Below are 22,098 nucleotides of genomic sequence, written 5' to 3' on the forward strand. Positions count from 1 at the left end.
TATGAAACCTTACCACGAGAAGTCACTGAAACCACCTTCAGCATTACTAAATGTCCTTTCACTTTTTAAAGTTATGAGTGTGCCTTTAGTCCAGGATGTTTTTGATTTAAACTTAATTTTCACAAACTCTACATTCTGATGTTGGACAATGTGTATAACGTACACTCAGTAAATTTGGCCGTGTTCAGACATGCACCTTAGGAGTCATGAAGGCAGGAGTGAAAAGAGGCCTGGAGAGGACTTCAGGGAAGTCAGCTCTCAGCTCGCCGGCCTGGAACACACGGCGGGTATAAACATATCCTCAACAATCAAAAATGACCCATGTGGGTCCTAATGTCCTTTTAATCAATCAATTCAATCAATCAATTTTTTTATATAGTGCCAAATCACAACAAACAGTTGCCCCAAGGCGCTTTATATTGTAAGGCAAGGCCATACAATAATTATGTAAAACCCCAACGGTCAAAACGACCCCCTGTGAGCAAGCACTTGGCTACAGTGGGAAGGAAAAACTCCCTTTTAACAGGAAGAAACCTCCAGCAGAACCAGGCTCAGGGAGGGGCAGTCTTCTGCTGGGGCTGGTTGGGGCTGAGGGAGAGAACCAGGAAAAAGACATGCTGTGGAGGGGAGCAGAGATCGATCACTAATGATTAAATGCAGAGTGCATACAGAGCAAAAAGAGAAAGAAACAGTGCATCATGGGAACCCCCCAGCAGTCTACGTCTATAGCAGCATAACTAAGGGATGGTTCAGGGTCACCTGATCCAGCCCTAACTATAAGCTTTAGCAAAAAGGAAAGTTTTAAGCCTAATCTTAAAAGTAGAGAGGGTGTCTGTCTCCTTGATCTGAATTGGGAGCTGGTTCCACAGGAGAGGAGCCTGAAAGCTGAAGGCTCTGCCTCCCATTCTACTCTTACAAACCCTAGGAACTACAAGTAAGCCTGCAGTCTGAGAGCGAAGCGAAGAACATACAGAGTCAAGAAAAGAGAACCAACCCCCCACCCCAAAGTCCACACAGTGTGGAAATAACAGGCCGTGAGGCAGAGTGCAAGTCTGAGCACAGACCACATCCTGTGACAACACCGCTGTTCCTCCTTCACCCGGATGAACCGCCGACAGCCGGCGCCGCCCCGCGCACATGACCTCAGTGATGAACAGCAGGGCCTCAGTGAGCCTCCGAGGTCGGAAACACCCAGCGTGACCACACACACACAGGCCCTGAAACCGAGTTGTTGTGTTTCACTGCCACTCCTCCACAGAATTCAGCTTCATCACTGCTCAGCATATTACCTCAGCAGGATGGGACCCTGTTATACTGTGAGACAGGTCCGAGCTGTGACTGCTGCCCTCTGGACAAGAGCCAGGACACACAGGGGTTTAGGGCTGAAATGATTCGATTCCTCAAGTAATTCGATTGCTAAAATGCTTAGAGGCAAAATTCTCTGCCTCGGAGCTTCATTTAATTCACTACAATGTGCGCATGACGTGCACAGCATGCTCACTTCGCCTTTTGATGAAGCAACACGCGTAATGCAAAATGGACATGGAGACGGACGGAGAAGAAAACAGTGGCCGGGAGTACAAAATAACCCGTGAAGTAAACATCCGAAACTGTCAAAAGGGGGGGCCATTATCAATTAAACCGAAAGCAAAACACAGTGCAATGCGTGTACTGCTGAACCAAATTAGCTTTCCGTAACAGTACTTCCATGTTACAGCACCTGAGCTGAAAACATCTGCTGTATGCATCGAGCCTGCAAAGCAGACCCAACAGGTAACCTTAAGGTCAAACATAGCTTTAGTGAGGTTAAAAGTTTTCCGCAGCAGGAACATTGCGTTGAAGTGCAGGGCAAGTCTTCGTTCTGAGCAGGTTGACATGCGCGTGCGCACGCACACACACACACACTCACATGTGTATGTGTTTTTATTTATACCTTCTTAAAAAGCAATGTGGAATTAGTGTTATTATTTTTTTGTATTTTAGAAAAAATGAGTGTAATATGACAATATGTTTATATATGTTTATGTTTTACGAGGTCTATTAGAAAAGTATCCGACCTTATTATTTTTTTCAAAAACCATATGGATTTGAATCACGTGTGATTACATCAGACATGCTTGAACCCTCGTGGGCATGCGAGAGTTTTTTCATGCCTGTCGGTTACGTCATTCGCCTGTGGGCAGTCTTTGAGTGAGGAGTCGCCCACCCTCTCGGCGATTTTTTTTTTTCATTGTTTAGGAATGGCTCAGAGACTGCTGCTTTGATAAAAAAAAATTCAAAACTGTAAGGCACAACTGAGTGGACACCATTCAATAAATTCAGCTGGTTTTCGGTAAAAATTTTAACGGCTGATGAGAGATTTTGGTCTGGTAGTGTCGCTTTAAGGACGGCCCACAGCGCCTGACGGCAATCTGCGCTTCGAGGCGGCAGTGTCTCGCCGTTTCAAGTCGAAAACTTCCACATTTCAGGCTCTGTTGACCCAGTAAGTCGTCAGAGAACAGAGAAGTCGGCATGAGGAGTTTATTCGGACATTCCATTGTTAACGGACATTTTGTAATGAAAGAACGTGCGGGCAGAGTGGTATGTCGGGCCGGACCCGACCGCGGGGGGTCACGACAGGAAAAACACCTCCGTTGGAAATCTTAACGGGCAAGTTGGAACATGCCCAAGCTGTTAAACAATTTCTCAGTTACTCACTTGTTGAAAGCCATCAAAAGCCGCCTGAATTTTACAAATGGTTTTCAACACGGAGGTGTTTTTCCTGTCGCGGCGCACACAGATTTGCCGAGTCGCCACAGAAACGACTTGGCGAATTTGCGCGCACGTCTTTCATTAAAAAATGTCCTTAAACAGTAGAATGTCCGCATAAAGTCCTCATGCCGGCCTCTTCTGAATCTTCTCTGTTCTCTCACGACGTCCTGGGTGAATTAAGCCTTAAATTAGGATGTTTTCAGGTCGAAACAGGCCGACGACGGCGCCTGGAAGCGCTGCACGACGTCCCGCTCCATGGGAAGTCCTTACACCGACAGAAACACCCCATAATCTCTCATCAGCCGTTAAACTTTTCACCGAAAACCAGATTAATTTCTCAAATAGTGTCCACTCGGATATTCCTCACAGGTCCAGAAAAAATGTTGATAAAGCAACGCGCGCCGTCTCGAGCAGCGTGTGAAACAAAGGAATTCAGCCGAGAGGGTGGGACCACATCTCACTCAAGGCCTGCCCACAGGGAAATGACATCACCGACATGCGTGAAAAAACTCACGCATGCGCACGAGGGTTCAAGCATGATTGGTGTAATCGCACGTCATTCAAATCCATATAGTTAAAAAAAAAAAAGGGTCGGTTTATTATCTAATAGACCTCGTATATATGTTTATTATATATGTTTGTTTTGGTCATCTTTAAGATCCAGAATATGCCAAAGCCACTTAAATGGACGTGTTTCTTTGTTTAAAGGAGCAGCTACCAAAGCAGTTATACCACCAAAGTCTGCCAGTAAAAATATTTATTTTAAGAGGAGTTGGATTGGTTGTTCATTAAACTATTATTATTTTCTCTGGCTCTGTATTACTGTTAAATGAAGCTTAATTAAGTTCCTGATGCAACTCCACATTACATGGAGATATGTGGCAGGGGTGGGATTTGAACCCGGAACCTTCTGAACTGAAACCAAGTGCATTAACCACTTGGCCACCACCCCTCCTTAAATTAAGCTTAAGTAAATTAATGAAATTAAATTATTTTTTAGACAATTACTCAATTAATAGTCAGAGCAATCAATATACAGGGAGATCACAGCTCAAACACTATATCACATAAAAAAATCACTCCTAAGGCCAAGAGCCAGGATGTCAGCAGTTGATGTGACTGATGAACATCACTTTGAGCACACGGGGATGAGTTCAAGAGTGAAACCACCTGCTGGAGTCTTAGATCAGGTTTAGATCAGTGGCTCGCAATGTTTGTACAGTAAGTACCACCTTAGAAAAATATTTGGCTTTCCAAGTACCATCATTAAAATAATTCGATTAAACTAAATTTGTTAATATAGTGCCAAATCACAAGACATGTAGATGCCCCAAAGCACTTCACAAGGCTGAGGTCTAACCTTAGCCACCCCGAGCAAACACATTGGTAGTTAAAGTGTACGAAGAAACGCTGCTAGCATAGAGCGATTTGCACATCTCCACTTGTCCGCCGCCACTGTGGCATCCTGGTTACAACACAACTCAAAACAGCAGAAAGCAGTATGGATTATGGATTTAGATCAGTCTAAACTGAAGATGACAGCTTCGAGTGTTTTTGCATTCATCATGGACCGACTGACATCCAGAACTGTGTCCAGCAGTAAAGAACTGAGTTCTGTCACGTACAGCATCAGCCCAGAATCTGCAGTGCGTTTTGACAGAGAAGCTGTCAAAATGACTACATGTCCCTGTAAATTACAGCGTGGATACCTGACTCAGAACCCAGCGGGTTGGGTCGGGTTCAGTCACATCAGTACAAACGCACTGAATGAACAGAGCTTTTGTGAAATGCTGCCACAGCTCTGCCTCACTAACTTCAGCCACAACATGCTCACATTATTGTTGGTAACTGTAATTTAATATACTTTGTTTGTCTTGGTGGTTCATTAATGGGATTTATTTTCATCGTGAGCAGCAGTTGGCATTAGGTTTGCATCATGTGAAGCAGCACACTGAGTAAATATAAAGTCTTACTCTGACGTGTCACTTCCTTTCAGACACATTCATCATCACATGCTGATGGAAACTGTTGTCCACATAAGCTGCCCTTGTTTTGGAAGACAACATCTGGAAATAATTTAAATCCTTATTGTGGAAATTAAATAAACAAAGAAGCATTAGCCACTGCCAGAGCACAATTAACTCCATCATGGGAGTTTGGTTGCATTTTTTCTTTTCCTGGCTGCGGAGAGAACATTTCAGTCAGAGCGAGTGAAAAGGTGGTGACACAGAGAATGTGACTGTCTCCACAAAACTGTTAATCAGACACAAAACATTATATTGTGATTGTTTCACAGCGGTTAATCTGGAAAACACAAACCCAAAAACAATGCAGCCAAAACTTCTTCCTTCAGTCTTTCTGTGCCTGTGCAAGGTTACTCAATGTACAGCCTGCAGGCCACAAGTTGCCCAACTTTATTTTGGCCCGCCTCAGCCTTCCCAAGCTCTCGGGAATTAATAAGTTACTGTTTAGAAAATTAAACCGAAGTTATTTCATCATGTTGAAACCAGTGATGTGCGGTTAGGTGTGGCTGTGCCTCAGCAGCCAGCCGAGCCTCACCTTGGATTGTTAAATCACTGGACTAACTGCTGACATGCTGTGCACTCAGACTGTCTCACTGTCTCTCTGTGTGTCTCCATTAAAATGGACAAACACTTTGGTTGTATGAACTTAAATTCCATAGTTTAGCTGATGTACATAATGTACAGTGTTTTTTGTCAACAGCTGTATGTGTGTGTGTAACGTGTTCCGTGTGCTGAGCGATCAGAAAACAGCTGCTAAAAGGCACCAGGGGAGGCATGCAGATCTCCTGCCTCATTCTCGCAGCAACTCCTCAGCTGCAGAATAAGTGGCAGCAAACTACAAGAGCAGCCGTTCATTTATTTTTTCCTCTCCCCTGGAGTTTACTTTCAGAATGGGGGTTACATAAACAATTTTTAAAACTGGACTTTCAAATGAAGCAGGAGGTAATAATTAAAGGACGACCAAAGACAGGAGCTGAAAGGTTTGTTTCAGACAACAGAAGAGCCACTCTTTTCAAACGCAGTGGGACACAAGTAAAGTCTGGCTGTGTGGACATCCAGCAAGAAACTACTTTTTTTTTGCCTCCTTTTCTCAATGTCTGGACTCAGATGGGATATTGTGACCTGAATAATTTTCCTCATCAAACACGAGTGGTCGACCACTCACATTCAAAGCCAGAAAAGGCCCCAAACAGAGTTGGAACAGGACTGATGATCTCCACTGAGACAGAGAGACTTTTAAACTGAAGGAAGATAAGGAAAACTTCTACAAACAAGTCAATGATACTTTTGTTCAGAAGGAGCGGCACATGGACTGCATTTATAAGACCATAATCATGTTTGTTTTTTAATTAAATGTGCTTTTTGTGTGCTATAGTTTGTATGTGTAAAGAATGCTGATATGAGATTTTACACATACCCCGTTAACTGCTGCCAATCAAACGGTGAATAAGCTGCTCTGTGGGGTTTATATGTACTTAAATCTGATTGTGATGAAGTCAGCGCCTCACCAGTCAACATCACCGCACGTCACTGGATGAAACTGCATTTTCAGTTACCAAATGAAAACTGGTTGGTGCTTTTTTTAACCTCACTAACTGAAAGTAAAAATAGTTGCTATCCAAGTCAAAATGCTCAACATAATAAGACAAATGAAAACAACAGAGAGTAAACAGGTTTTTAGTCTAAAAAGGCTAAAGCAGCTTCTGACAGTAGCAAGCCAACTTATATTGAACCCGGCTGATGAACAGGGGTCATACAGTTTTTACTGTTATTCAAATCATTTAAGGAGAATGAGTATCAAAGAGTGACATCTCTTATCTTGTAGCTGTCATTTTCTAACCTGCTGTAACAGCGTATCTGCACAAACCAGAGCCCGCTTATCAGAGAGCAACATACTGGCATGTCATCATGGTGTATTTTATAGCACATAATCACAGGGGAACCACGTTACCAGACTCCATGCTGCTGCCACTGTTAGCCAAAACCAGATATTGTTCGTGTCTGAGGATTACGGCCTCAGTCTGAACTCTGTATTTTTACATCAGAGTTCTGCAGTTTCAAATGGGACCTGGACCAAACTGGAACAGTACAAACCTCCCTGAATCAGTTGGGACGGGATGGAAAACACTTCTCTTGGTGCATCTTTTTTTTCCTATACAGGAGTTCTTTGTTCTCACTGTGTGACTAACTGGTACTTTACAAAGCAAGGTACTTGTAACGATTCATAATGAATTTACTTACGGCACATTCTATAACAGCTCAGCCGTATCTGCACCCGTGTGCCTCTCAATCACTGAACTCTAAAACCTGCTTCCACTGTCTGTGTAAGTGACTGAGTCCACTTCAGACTTTATCACAGAGTTAACGGTAAAACATTTATATGCCTTCAATCATGATGCCCGTGCACACTTGTGCACTTTGTACTTGTGTCTGAATGATTAAAACAGGAAGGCACCTTGCAAGTTACTGGTTACAAAGTGCGCAACTGCCCCTGTTGTGGAGAAAAAAAAAAAAAACAGCTGGAACATGTTGCGCCACATCGCGCCTCTGCTGTGGAGAAAACAAAACCACACACATTTTACTGAATCCCTCTTATCGAGCAGACACTCTCTCACTCTCTCTCTCTCCCCCTCTCCCTTTGTCTCTGTCTGTCTCTCATTCACTCTGTCTGTCTGTCTGTCTGTCCTTCTATCGCTGTTTTCATGCTGCACAAACTCCAAACCTTTTGGAAACACGAAGCCTTTCAACTGTAAAATAAATGTATCATCATCGACGCTCACGCACAGGATGTTAAACGTAGACTTTTTTTCCCTTTCAGCGGACAGAATCTCTGTTCACTGTCCTCCTCAGCTCCACGCTGAGCTGACGTTCCACAGCCTCGAGACAGTGAAGCGGCTAACTTTTTAGCACACATTGTCAGGAACAATTCAGTTAATTTTTTGGAAAATCCGTGCTCAACGAATAGACAATTTGAACCCAAGTGCCGGGCAGAAATTTGCCACTAGCCGCAGCTTCGAAACCTCCCCCTCCCCTTCTCAAGCGCGGCAGTAAACAAAACAGACAGCAAACAGCAGTTGAGAGGATTCACAGTGGCTCTTCTCTGGTATCGGAAAGTGTCACGGGTTGGATCGGTATTTTCCGATACATGAATTACATCGGTATCAGAAGCCGATCCTGATACCGGATCAGACACAACCTTAATTGAAAGTAAGAGTAATAAACAAAAATATCACAGTTATGTTGTAATATTTGTAATATCAAAGTTCTTGTTTGCTTGTTTCTGTCAAACTTTAAGTTACTAAAATAAATTAATTACTAATTAATATTTAAATAATTAATATTTGATGGACATAGCATTTTCTCTCTTATTCAAAAATGACACTGTACCTTTAATCCTGTGAAACAGACAGCGTTATCCTCTGATGTTGACAGTTTTTTTTAAACATTTTTCAGTGTGATTACGTTACCTTTTTTAAAAACAATATAACCCCTAATTGTCTTGTTTGAACAAGAGCTGAACCTGGACTGATTTGTCAAATCAGAATCACATTTATTGGCAAGTAAGTTCTTACATACAGTTGTATGCAAAAGTTTTGGCACCCCTGATAAATTTCAGGATTTTCCTTTATAAAATGGTTGTCTGGATCAGAGATTTCAGTTAAATATATCATATAGCAGATGAACACACTGATATTTGAGAAGTGAAATGAAGTTTCTCGCATTTACAGAAAGTGCTGTAATTATTTAAACAAAAGTAGGCAGGTGCATAAATTTGGACACCCTTGTCATACATTTAGCACTAATTATTGGAACACAAAATTGGTTTGGTAAGCTCACTGACCCTTGACCTCCTTACACAGGTGAATCCAATCATGAGAAAGGGCATTTAAGTTGGCCATTTGCAAATGTTTCCCCTCTTTGCATCTCTTCTAATGAGTGGCAACATGGGAGCCTCTAAACAACTCTCAAATGACCTGAAAACAAAGATTGTTCAACATCATGCTCATCAAAATGCCCACAATGCATCGCATAAACATTCAGTGAGAACAATAGTGATTACGTCACTCCCTGCATTCATTGTTGGTGCGGCTTCCAAAGCGGCAGTGGGTGGTGCTCACCCGGACTGTCAATCTTGATTTCTTGTTGCTTGGCTCTGCCCCCTACCTGCAAAGCTCCTGTTGTCCACTCCTCCAGAGCGCTCTTTGCGCCACTCAGGCCGCATCAGCATTAGTGAAGGTTACAAATGATCTTCTTATGGCCTCGGACAGTGGACTCATCTCTGTGCTTGTTCTGTTAGACCTCAGTGCTGCTTTTGATACTGTTGACCATAAAATTTTATTACAGAGATTAGAGCATGCCATAGGTATTAAAGGCACTGCGCTGCGGTGGTTTGAATCATATTTGTCTAATAGATTACAATTTGTTCATGTAAATGGGGAATCTTCTTCACAGACTAAAGTTAATTATGGAGTTCCACAAGGTTCTGTGCTAGGACCAATTTTATTTACTTTATACATGCTTCCCTTAGGCAGTATTATTAGACGGTATTGCTTAAATTTTCATTGTTACGCAGATGATACCCAGCTTTATCTATCCATGAAGCCAGAGGACACACACCAATTAGCTAAACTGCAGGATTGTCTTACAGACATAAAGACATGGATGACCTCTAATTTCCTGCTTTTAAACTCAGATAAAACTGAAGTTATTGTACTTGGCCCCACAAATCTTAGAAACATGGTGTCTAACCAGATCCTTACTCTGGATGTCATTACCCTGACCTCTAGTAATACTGTGAGAAATCCTGGAGTCATTTTGATCAGGATATGTCATTCAAAGCGCATATTAAACAAATATGTAGGACTGCTTTTTTGCATTTACGCAATATCTCTAAAATCAGAAAGGTCTTGTCTCAGAGTGATGCTGAAAAACTAATTCATGCATTTATTTCCTCTAGGCTGGACTATTGTAATTCATTATTATCAGGTTGTCCTAAAAGTTCCCTAAAAAGCCTTCAGTTAATTCAAAATGCTGCAGCTAGAGTACTGACGGGGACTAGAAGGAGAGAGCATATCTCACCCATATTGGCCTCTCTTCATTGGCTTCCTGTTAATTCTAGAATAGAATTTAAAATTCTTCTTCTTACTTATAAGGTTTTGAATAATCAGGTCCCATCTTATCTTAGGGACCTCGTAGTACCATATCACCCCAATAGAGCGCTTCGCTCTCAGACTGCAGGCTTACTTGTAGTTCCTAGGGTTTGTAAGAGTAGAATGGGAGGCAGAGCCTTCAGCTTTCAGGCTCCTCTCCTGTGGAACCAGCTCCCAATTCAGATCAGGGAGACAGACACCCTCTCTACTTTTAAGATTAGGCTTAAAACTTTCCTTTTTGCTAAAGCTTATAGTTAGGGCTGGATCAGGTGACCCTGAACCATCCCTTAGTTATCCTGCTATAGACGTAGACTGCTGGGGGGTTCCCATGATGCACTGTTTCTTTCTCTTTTTGCTCTGTATGCACCACTATGCATTTAATCATTAGTGATCGATCTCTGCTCCCCTCCACAGCATGTCTTTTTCCTGGTTCTCTCCCTCAGCCCCAACCAGTCCCAGCAGAAGACTGCCCCTCCCTGAGCCTGGTTCTGCTGGAGGTTTCTTCCTGTTAAAAGGGAGTTTTTCCTTCCCACTGTAGCCAAGTGCTTGCTCACAGGGGGTCGTTTTGACCGTTGGGGTTTTACATAATTATTGTATGGCCTTGCCTTACAATATAAAGCGCCTTGGGGCAACTGTTTGTTGTGATTTGGCGCTATATAAAAAAAATTGATTGATTGATTGATTGATTTAGGAGTTAAATAAAAAAAGAAAAACTGTAAAATTAGTGTGATGGACTTATCCAATCATAGTCCTGTGTGCTCGACTTTATTATTGACCCCAGAAAGAAAAAACATCTTGGAGACTTAATAATAGTATACTGAAAGGTAATGTGAAGGAGGAAACAGTACAAAATTAAGAGATATTTTGAGGAAAATGATAATGTAGAGGTGTCGTCGCTGGTGCTTTGGGATGCTTGTAAAGCAGTGTTAAGAGGGAAAATAAGACTGCCTTTCTGAAAAAGCAGCGACAAAAAACTTTAGATGCACTACTGATAGATTTATGGAAATTAGAGCAAGAACATGAACAAAAACCGAATAATAAAATTTTTCAAGAAAAAAGCAGAGATTAATTCCATTTACTCAGAAGAAATACAGAAAAAGATCCTATTCACAAAACAGAGATACTATGAAGTAAGGAATAAATCAACAAAATTGTATCCATGGAATTAGTGATAATCAGAATAAAAAATAAGGTAGAAAACAGAGGCTATTCAAAAATGATTTGAATTATATTATTCAAAATTATATGATCAATCGGCCAGTGAAGATAAAGTAAAAATAGATTCTTTTTTAGACTAGATAGAATAGATAGATTTTTTTTATCCGATGAACAGAATGACCTTCTAATTTCAGAAATCACACCACAGGAAATAAACCTGGCAAGCTCTAAGCTTAAAACAAATAAATCACCGGGGGAAGACGGGTACACCTCAGAATGGTACAAGGAGTATAGGAAAATATTAGTGCCAGTATTACATAGAACATTTAACTGGGTGCTGAAGAAAGGGGAAATTCCATATTCATGGAGAGAAGCTATTATCTCTGTAATACCAAAAGAAGGTAAAGATGAAATGGAATGTTCAAATTATAGACCTATTAGTGTATTAAATCAGGACTACAGACTGTTCACTGCAATTTTGCCAGGTAGAGATCATTTGGATCAAACGTGTGGGCCGCCAGAAGAGGAGGTACTGCTGGCCCACCACCAGAGGGCGCCCCGCCTGAAGTGCGGGCTTCAGGCACGAGGGGGCGCTGCCGCCTTACAGGAACAGCCGAGGTGACAGCTGTCACTCATCAACTATGACAGCTGTCACCGATCATCTGCACTTCTCCCCGGATAAAAGCAGGATGACACCTCCACCACGTCGCCGAGATATCGTACTTCTTTGAGAGGTAACTTTCTCTGCCTGCGTACTATATTGATTGATTCTAAGAGCTATTGTGTTGCAGCTGTCTACCCAGAGGACCGGCGTGGGTCGCGACTGTTTCGTCCTACTTCCCACCAGATAAGTGGTACTCAGACGCTGCACGAGTGTGTTTAGAGGTGGAGGTGGAATTTCCACCGTTATTGTTACGGGGTGTATACACACCCACACTTGACTGTCTTTGTTCTCCGCCAGCAGTACCAGATCCGACACGCTGAGACGGTGGCCACCTGGGGACTTCGGGACTTGGCGGCTCCAGTATCCTTCGGGTTCGGTGGCGGTGGAAATCGTGTGGTTCCGGTTCATCTCCAGACGGACGTCTCCTATCGTCGAGCCTGCCCACACGACACCTTCATTCATTGACTTGTATTTATTCTATAATCTGCTGTGTGTGGTTGTGACATTCACAACAGTAAAGTGTTCACATTTAACTTCCTCTATTGTCCGTTCATTTACGCCCCCTGTTGTGGGTCCGTGTCACTACACTTTCCCAACAGGATATCTCGGCCAGCGTCATGGACTCCGAGGGGCGTCACCCAGCTGTTGAACGACCAATGGGAGAGCAGGGAGCACAGGCGTCTGCAGGAGGCGTGACTGGTGAGCTGCAGCACATCCTCACCGCCTTTACGGCTCGGTTGGATCAGATGACCGAGCAAAACATCCTCCTGAACCGCAGGGTGGACGCTCTCTCCGCACAGGTGGCGGCGAGCGCTCAAGGCGCTGCAGCAGCTCCTCCTCCTGCCGACCCTGTGCAGGATATGAATGTTCCAGTGGTTGTTCAACAACCCCTCTCACCATCCCCTGAAGCATACATAAGCCCTCCAGAGCCGTACGGAGGTTGTGTGGAGACGTGCGCGGACTTTCTCATGCCGTGTTCACTCGTCTTTGCACAACGTCCCGTCATGTACGCATCTGATGCTAGTAAAGTAGCTTATGTAATTAATCTGCTTCGAGGAGAGGCACGCGCTTGGGCTACGGCGCTTTGGGAGCAAAATTCACGGTTCCTTCACACGTACACTGGGTTTGTGAGGGAGTTCAAAACCGTGTTTGATCACCCTAACAAGGGAGAGACCGCTTCAACTGTGCTGCTGTCAATGAGACAGGGACGCCGGAGCGCAGCCGCTTATGCAGTCGACTTCCGCATCGCGGCTGCGAGGTCCGGCTGGAATAACGCTGTGCTCCGCGCCGCCTTCGTAAACGGACTGTCGTCGGTCCTGAAGGAGCACCTGGTGGCCAAGGACGAACCGCGGGAATTAGATGGGCTTATCGATCTTGTTATACGGTTAGACAATCGGTTGGAAGAACGCCGTCGGGAACGAGACGAAGGGCATGGCCGGGCACGCGCCGTCCCTATTCCTTCCGGGTCCAAAAAAGGTCCGCCCTTCCCACGCTCCATGGCCTCTACGCCCCGTGTGGCAACAGCTCCCCCTGCTGACGAAGCTATGGACACGAGCAGGGCCACATTCAGACCACCGAATAGACAGAGGAGGCTTCCCCGCGGGGCGTGTTTTGTTTGCGGCTCAATTGAGCACCAATTGAGAGACTGCCCCGAACGGTTAAACACCAACGCCCGCCCCTAGAAACTGGGCTTAGGGTGGGCCAAGAAATTCACGTGGGACACACACATATTTCCACACGGCTCCCAGTTACAATCCTTAGCAGGGATTTAACCCTTCAGGCCCCAGCACTGGTAGACACAGGGTCAGAAGGGAATCTGCTAGACAGCAGATGGGCCAGGGAGGTAGGGCTCCCTCTGGTGGCGCTTCCTTCGCCATTGCAGGTGCGAGCACTAGATGGCACCCTACTCCCTTTAATCACACACAGGACACTACCAGTAACTCTGGTGGTGTCAGGGAATCATCGGGAGGAGATAGAGTTTTTTGTGACCCCCTCTACCTCCCGTGTGATTCTGGGGTTCCCCTGGATGCTAAAACACAATCCCCGGATTGATTGGCCGTCCGGGGTGGTGGTACAGTGGAGTGAGACCTGCCATCGGGTGTGTTTGGGATCCTCGGTCCCTCCCGGTTCCCAGGCTAAGGAGCAGGTCAAAGTTCCCCGCAATCTGTTGGCGGTGCCGGTTGAGTACCACGATCTTGCTGACGTTTTTAGCAAGGATCGGGCACTCACCCTTCCCCCGCACCGTCCGTACGATTGTGCCAGGCGTGGAGTTCCCGTCCAGCAGGTTGTATTGTACAACCTCTCCCGACCTGAGCGCGAATCGATGGAGACCTACATCCGGGACTCCTTAGCTGCCGGGCTGATCCGTAACTCCACCTCCCCGATGGGAGCAGGTTTCTTTTTTGTGGGCAAGAAAGATGGCGGTCTTCGTCCATGCATTGATTACCGGGGGCTGAATGAGATCACTGTTCGCAACCGATACCCGTTGCCTTTGTTGGATTCGGTGTTCACCCCCCTGCATGGAGCCAAAATATTCACAAAGCTGGATCTTAGGAACGCATATCACCTAGTTCCGGTCCGGAAGGGAGCCGAATGGAAGACGGCATTCAACACCCCGTTAGGTCATTTTGAGTACCTGGTCATGCCGTTCGGCCTCACTAACGCCCCCGCGACGTTCCAAGCTTTGGTAAATGACGTCTTGCGGGACTTTCTGCACCGATTCGTCTTCGTGTATCTGGACGATATACTCATTTTTTCTCTGGACCCTGAGACCCATGTACGGCATGTACGTCAGGTCCTGCAGCGGTTGTTAGAGAACCGGCTGTTTGTGAAGGGCGAGAAGTGTGAGTTTCACCGCACCTCTTTGTCCTTCCTGGGGTTTATCATCTCCTCCAACTCCGTCGCCCCGGATCCGGCCAAGGTCGCAGCGGTGAGAGACTGGCCCCAACCTACGAGCCGTAGGAAGCTGCAACAGTTCCTCGGCTTCGCAAATTTTTACAGGAGGTTCATTAAGGGGTATAGTCAGGTAGTTAGCCCCCTGACAGCCCTGACCTCACCAAAAGTTCCCTTCACCTGGTTGGATCGGTGCGATGCCGCGTTCAGGGAGTTGAAACAGCGCTTCTCGACTGCACCCGTCTTGGTGCAGCCCGATCCCAGTCGCCAGTTTGTGGTTGAAGTGGACGCCTCTGACTCAGGGATAGGAGCCGTGCTATCCCAGAGCGGAGAGACCGATAAGGTTCTTCACCCGTGTGCCTATTTCTCCCGCAGGTTGACCCCAGCAGAGCGGAACTATGACGTGGGCAATCGAGAGCTCCTTGCGGTGAAAGAGGCTCTTGAGGAGTGGAGACACCTGCTGGAGGGGGCGTCAGTGCCTTTCACGGTTTTTACTGACCACCGGAACCTGGAGTATATCAGGACCGCCAAGTGACTGAACCCCAGGCAAGCCCGCTGGTCACTGTTCTTCGGCCATTTTGACTTCCGGATCACCTACCGCCCCGGGACCAAAAACCAGAGGTCGGATGCCTTGTCCCGGGTGCATGAACATGAAGTCAAGACCGAGCTGTCGGATCCACCGGAACCCATCGTACCGGAGTCCACTATCGTGGCTACCCTTACCTGGGACGTGGAGAAGACCGTCCGGGAGGCCCTGGCACGGAGCCCGGATCCCGGAACAGGGCCGAAGAATAGACTATACGTCCCACCAGAAGCCAGGGCTGCTGTCCTGGACTTCTGTCACGGGTCCAAGCTCTCCTGCCACCCAGGGGTGCGTAGGACCGTGGCAGTGGTCCGGCAGCGCTTCTGGTGGGCGTCTCTGGAGGCTGACGTCCGGGCTTACATCCAGGCCTGCACCACCTGCGCCAGGGGCAAGGCGGACCACCAAAAGGCACAGGGACTCCTTCAGCCGCTTCCTGTGCCTCATCGCCCCTGGTCTCACATTGGTCTGGATTTCGTCATGGGCCTCCCGCCGTCCCGGGGGCACACCACCATCCTCACGATAGTGGACCGGTTCTCCAAGGCGGCCCACTTTCGTTTCGTCCTACTTCCCACCAGATAAGTGGTACTCAGACACTGCACGAGTGTGTTTAGAGGTGGAGGTGGAGTTCCCACCGTTATTGTTACGGGGTGTATACACACCCACACTTGACTGTCTTTGTTCTCCGCCAGCAGTACCAGATCCGACACGCTGAGACGGTGGCCACCTGGGGACTTCGGGACTTGGCGGCTCCAGTATCCTTCGGGTTCGGTGGCGGTGGAAATCGTGTGGTTCCGGTTCATCTCCAGACGGACGTCTCCTATCGTCGAGCCTGCCCACACGACACCTTCATTCATTGACTTGTATTTATTCTATAATCTGCTGTGTGTGGTTGTGACATTCACAACAGTAAAGTGTTCACATTTAACTTCCTCTATTGTCCGTTCATTTACGCCCCCTGTTGTGGGTCCGTGTCACTACACTTTCCCAACAAAACAGACTTTATAAAAGGGAGGCAAACTCAAGACAACATTAGGAGGACATTACATGTTATGCAGCATATAAAAGATTTAAAAAATGGAAGAAGTTATTATGGGGATGGATGCCGAGAAGGCTTTTGATTCAGTCAAGTGGGACTTTTTAAATAAAGTGTTGCAAAAATGTAATTTTCATAAAACATTCATAAACTGTATACAAGCTCTGTACACAAAACCAGCAGCTAGAGTAAAGATTAATGGAAGCTTATCTGAAAATATGTTTCTAAAAAGAGGTTGTCGTCAGAGTTGTTCAGCTTCTCCGTTGTTGTTTGCAATTTTTCTGGAGCCACTGAAACAGTTAATAAAACAAAATATAAAAATAGAGGGCACAGATATCAAGGGAAGACAGCAAAAGCTTGCATTATTTGCAGATGATGTTTTTAATACGAGGTCTGTTAGAAAAGTATCCGACCTTTTTATTTTTTTGCAAAACCTGATGGATTTGAATCACGTGTGCTTGCATGAGCAAACCTTGAAACTTCGTGCGCATGCATTAATTTTTTCATGCCTGTCAATTGCATCAGTTGCTGGTAAGCAGCCTTTTTGTGAGGTCGTGTGTCGTGCTCTCGGCGGATTTTCATTGCAGGGAAAATGACGGAACAACTGGAGCAGCGCTACTGAATCAAATTTTGCCAGAAACTGGGCGACAGCCAGGTGGAAACCATTCGGGAGATTCAGACGGCTTTCGGTGGCTTTTCAGTCGTGTGACTATCTGAGAAATTGTGGAAGAGGTGGGCATCATTTTTTGGAGTCCAGCATGTCCTGTGAGACTTAAACACAAGGTACTTTTGCTCCGCCGTCAGCAGCTTCGGCACAAATTTCACCGTCATTCTTTTCATGGCCAAATCTTTTGTCACAGTGGAATGTGCAGAAAAAGTGCTGATGTCCACCTCTTCCACAATTTCTCGGATAGTCACACGACGGTCCTGCATCACCACAGTGTTCACATTTCAGCATGTTGATGGCCGCCCGGAGCGTGGCTCGCTCTCCAACGTTGTGCAGCCATCTTTAAACCGGTTGTACCGCTCCTTAATCTGTGTGATGCCCATAGGATCATCACTGAAAGTCGTCTGAATAATCCGAATGGTTTCCACCTGGCTGTCACCCAGTTTCTGGCAAAATTTGATGCAGTAGTGCTGCTCCAGTCATTCCGTCATTTTCCTTGCAATGAAAATCCGTAGAGATTCTACCCATCCTCACACAAAGGCTGCTTACAAGCAAATGACGCAATCGACAGGCGTGGAAAAATTCACGCATGCACACGAAGGTTCATGGTTGGCTCATGCAAGCACACGTGATTCAAATCCATCAGGTTTTTGAAAACAAAAACTTAAAAAAAAAAAAAAGGTCGGATACTTTTCTAACAGACCTCATATACGTATTTGTCAAGTCCTAACACAATGTTGCCAGAGCTCATGACAGATTTTGAGGGATTTTGGCATCTATCAGACTACAAAATAAATGTACAAAAAACACAAGTTCTTGAATATAATTATATTGTCAGAAAATGTGAAGGAAAGATGCAAAATCAACTGGAACCAAAATTCAATGGCATATTTGGGGATTAATTTGACACACGATTTAAACCAGATGAAAACTGCAAATTATGACCCACTGATAGCAAAAATAAAAGAGGATATAGAAACGTGGAATTTAATTCCTTTTACAACAATTACACCAAGGGTTGAGGTGATTAAAATTAATGTACTTCCTTGTATATTGTATTTATTCCAAAACCTTCCATTGGAAGTATCCAACAAGGAATTTATAGAATGGGACAAATTACTCTTGAGATATATTTAGGGTAGGAAAAAAACCTATAAGATATAGAACTCTACAGTTACCAAAAGGGAAGGGAGGACTTGCGCTCCGATGTGTTAAAAGCTAGTATCAAGCAGCACAAAACAAAATTTTGCTGAACTTGTGTAGCCCCTTATATTCTGCAAGGTGGAAAGAAATTGAAGCCAATATGAGTCGAGGAGTTCAAGCATTAATTGGAGATGATAAATTAAGACAACAGTGTAGCAATGAAATTAATCCATGGCTTGAAGTTTCACTGAAAGTTTGGTTTGAAATTGTGTTAAAGAATAACTTGTCACACCACTGCAAACTTCTAAGATGGATAGGGTTTGACTCAGACTTTATTCCCAAAAAAGGTGATCTGAGATTTAAGGCCTGGAAACAAGGTCCTCACATGTTTTGGGAACTAGTGGAAAATAATAAGTGTAAAAGCTTCCAGGAAGTAAGAGAACGGTGTGGTTTGGAAAGCCAAAACTTTTACAGGTTTCTACAATTAAGGCACTATTTGGAGCATGATATTAAAAAGAATACATGGATATTGATACAGCAATAATTAAAATGTTTGTCTTGGCTTACCAGAATAAACTCAATAGGAAATTGATCTCAAAAATACACGAGGGCTTAGAAAACCTAAAGGGGGATGACACTGAATATATTAAAAGGAAATGGGAAGTGGAGCCTAATATTAAATTGACCAAGGAGGAATGGGACAGTATAAATCAACAAATATGGAAAATAACATCCTCTTTAAAGTGGAAAGAGCATGGTTGGAAGAATATTGTTAGATTTTTTTTTTTTTTTGAAATCCAGTACAGGCAAAATATCGGGATATGAGCTGCTGGAGACAGTGCAGGGAAGTAGGAGTGAAACATGTTCACATCTTTTGGAGTTGTCCTTTAATTAGAAATTACTGGAAAGACATTAAAAACTGTATAGATAAGGTGCTTCAAACTAGAGCTGAAACAACTAATCGAGTTAATCGATTAAAATCGATTATTAAAATAGTTGTCAACTAATTTAGTCATCGATTAGTTGCTAAATAACTTTGTTTTACCGCAAATGTTTTGTTTTGTTCCATATAATCAACCGAGCTTTGCTTTGAATCTTGAACCAATGAAGGAGTGCTTCGAGTTGCTGCTTCGTTGGTTTCATTTGTTTTATTTCACTTTATCTTAATTTTTCTCCACTAAAACCCTAACGAGCATATGTCTGTGAGGAATATTTACCTTTTTATGTTAAACTGACCTGTTATGGTCTTCTGAAACAGTTGATAGATGTATTTTATGCTAACGCCAATGGTAGCGCGTTAGCATGTCTATGGCGTTTTCAATGTTAAAGTTAGCATTAAGCTGCTGGCATTTCAGCATGTTTGTGCATTTGTTTTCTGTATAATAATTAATGGCTCAGCGTTGTCGTAAAAGTCAAATGTATTACAAATTCTAATAGTAATAATAACTAATAATGCTACAATACAATTTTAGAGAAAGAGACATGAGTCACATGTGTCATTGTGAAATGACCACATAGTTTACAAGTTATCCAGAGAATGTTGCACATATAATGAGTCAGGCTACAGTTTTTGATTTAGGTTTTATGATTAACTGGTTATGCTAATTGCTCATTTGCAGCAACAAAAATACCTCTTTTTTCACCATATATTTTATAACATGTTTCAATGTTGTTTTATGGCAACTCAGCACTTTGATAAAGCAATGTCATTTGAAATAATTATTTTTGTTCTTTATTATAAACTGTTTGATTCTTTATTTTATATTTCAACAGCCAAGGGACATTTGATGATTTGCTGATTTTCAAGTATTTTAAGTTTTCAAATAATGTTCTGTTGTTAAATAAAGTGATGGAAGGAGAGAAAAACTGTTTCCCTGGCTGGCACATTTTTTAAAAATTCCCCGCTAATCCGATTAATCGTGTCGAAACCCCATCAGATTAATCGATGATACAAATAATCGTTTGCTGCAGCTCTACTTCAAACAAATCTTCCTTTCACTTTTGAAATGTTTTATTTGGGGAAAATTAATGTAAATCACCAAAAGAATTAGAATTTTAAAATGTTGAGATTAATGCTATTGGCAGGAAAAAGGGCATTACAAGAAACTGGCTAAAAACTATAGCGCCCAAAAAAGAACAATGGTTTGATGTAATACATGACATGTATAGGACGGAGAAAACGGACCTATGTTGTGTGTCTGGAAACTGAAAAATTTGACAGAATATGGAAAGGATGGTTGAATTTTATCAAATTATTCAGATCTGTCTTTGAATGTTTTTCAGTTAATCCTGCTCTATGCTACCTTTGTTCATATTTATTTATTTTTTGTTGCTGTTACGTTTGTTTCTTGTTACTCTGAATTTTGATCTTATTTATAGTTTAAAAAAAGGAAAGACTATTTTGGAAGTGCATTGATTTCATTGTAATCGTATATGTACTGTATGGCAACAACAATAAAAAGATTAAAAAAAAACACAAAAAAAATCACTCCAGTTCACAAACTGTGTACAACATGTAATAACCTGCCCCCCCGCCGGACTAAATATTTCTGCAGCCGCCTCTAAACACTTCGTTATATTATTAAAGTTTAGATTTTCAGTAACTGCTGTTAGTGATCTCAGACGGACATATTAACAGACGTCAGGTCGGTAATTTAAAGCCGGTCTGGTCTGAGGGTTACGGGCCCGGACAGTGAACCGTTAGACCGCTTGAGGCTAAATGTGGCCGCCTCCGTTAGCAGCTAGCTCACCGAGGATCCGCTTCCTCCTGTCGGCGTGCGGCTGGTCCGTGTAGACCCACTCAAAGTCCTCCCGGCAGTTCCAGTTCCCCATCGCTGTCTTTACACCGAACCACCAGCAGAACCACGAACGCTCCCAAAAACTGGTTCGACTTTCTCGGTATGTCGCTCGGTACTGCCAAGAGATGACGTCACCGCTAACGTCACCGGGTCGTTGCCCAGAGGTAGCGATGTTAAGTTCGAGTCAGTCTGCTCGACACAGCATCGAGCTTTTTGAACCAGAAGTGTCAGTGAGCAGCGTTTCAAGCACGCCCCCATCACGTGACCACTGCGAGCGAGGCCTCGTTACGTCACACCACGTGTCGAGCTTCGCGGAAAAATCGAATAATCTGGGCGTTTCAATACGACCCGCCAAGTATTTAAATGAGATCTGAATCGCAGCTCAAACCGTGGGTTTGTGAGAGGAGGAGATTGCTAGCGACACTGTTATTGCCAATCACCACCAAGGAAAGCATTAGTTTATATTTAGGTCTAGTTTAGAGTTAATTTAGTATAGTTAGCTACATACACATAGGATCTAACATAGACACCAAACACAACATATAAAACATTTATTCACACAGTACATCAACACAGGTTATAGGTCAGACTATATATTATAGGTAGATCAGAGACTGAGCTGAGTGACTGAAGAGCTGTGATTTAGTTGAAGTGAAAGGTGTGAGAAAGGTGAGTGTATGTGTGAGAGCGTGAGTAGTGGTGAAGAAGGGACATGGAGGAGCCAGTTCCAAAAAGAGCTCGATCAGTTGCTTGGGAGCACTTTGATCTAATAAGCCCTAAAAAGATCAAGTGCTTGATTTGTGCTCAAGAGTTGAGGTACAGTAACAAAACGTCTTCAGTGACACCTGAGCAGAGGTGTCAAGTAACGAAGTACAAATACTTCGTTACTGTACTTAAGTACACTTTTTAGGTATCTATACTTTACTCCATTACTTATTTTTCTGCCTACTTCTGACTTCTACTCATTACATTTTCACACAAGTATCTGTACTTTCTATTCCTTACATTTTTAAAACAAACAGCCTCGTTACTCTTGGCTTCAGTGCCGGTGGATGTGCGCTGAGGTGTCAGCGCACATCCACCGGCGCGGCTCCACCTGAAGCCCGAGGCGCCACCGCAGTTCCACCGGCGCGGCTTTACCGAGGTGCCAGCGCGGATTTATCTGACCATGGGTCCGAAGAAGGGACTGACGGCGGAGGAGGGAGACGATATCAAGAAGTCCCTGGACTTTTTGT

The 22,098-nt window shown here is 44.0% G+C and overlaps 1 protein-coding gene across 1 annotated transcript in view; it reads right to left on the reverse strand.

The window, feature by feature from the left end:
* Positions 1-21,031, reverse strand: part of degs1 (delta(4)-desaturase, sphingolipid 1) — a 35,750-nt gene extending 14,719 nt beyond the window's left edge. The window contains exon 1 of the mRNA XM_034185050.1: positions 20,816-21,031. Coding sequence (XP_034040941.1) covers positions 20,816-20,897 — 82 coding nt within the window. The 5' untranslated portion in view covers positions 20,898-21,031. The remainder of the gene's footprint in view (positions 1-20,815) is intronic.
* Positions 21,032-22,098: the final 1,067 nt, after the last annotated feature.

This window comes from Thalassophryne amazonica, chromosome 13, assembly GCF_902500255.1.
Source record: "Thalassophryne amazonica chromosome 13, fThaAma1.1, whole genome shotgun sequence".
Lineage (NCBI taxonomy): Eukaryota > Metazoa > Chordata > Actinopteri > Batrachoidiformes > Batrachoididae > Thalassophryne > Thalassophryne amazonica.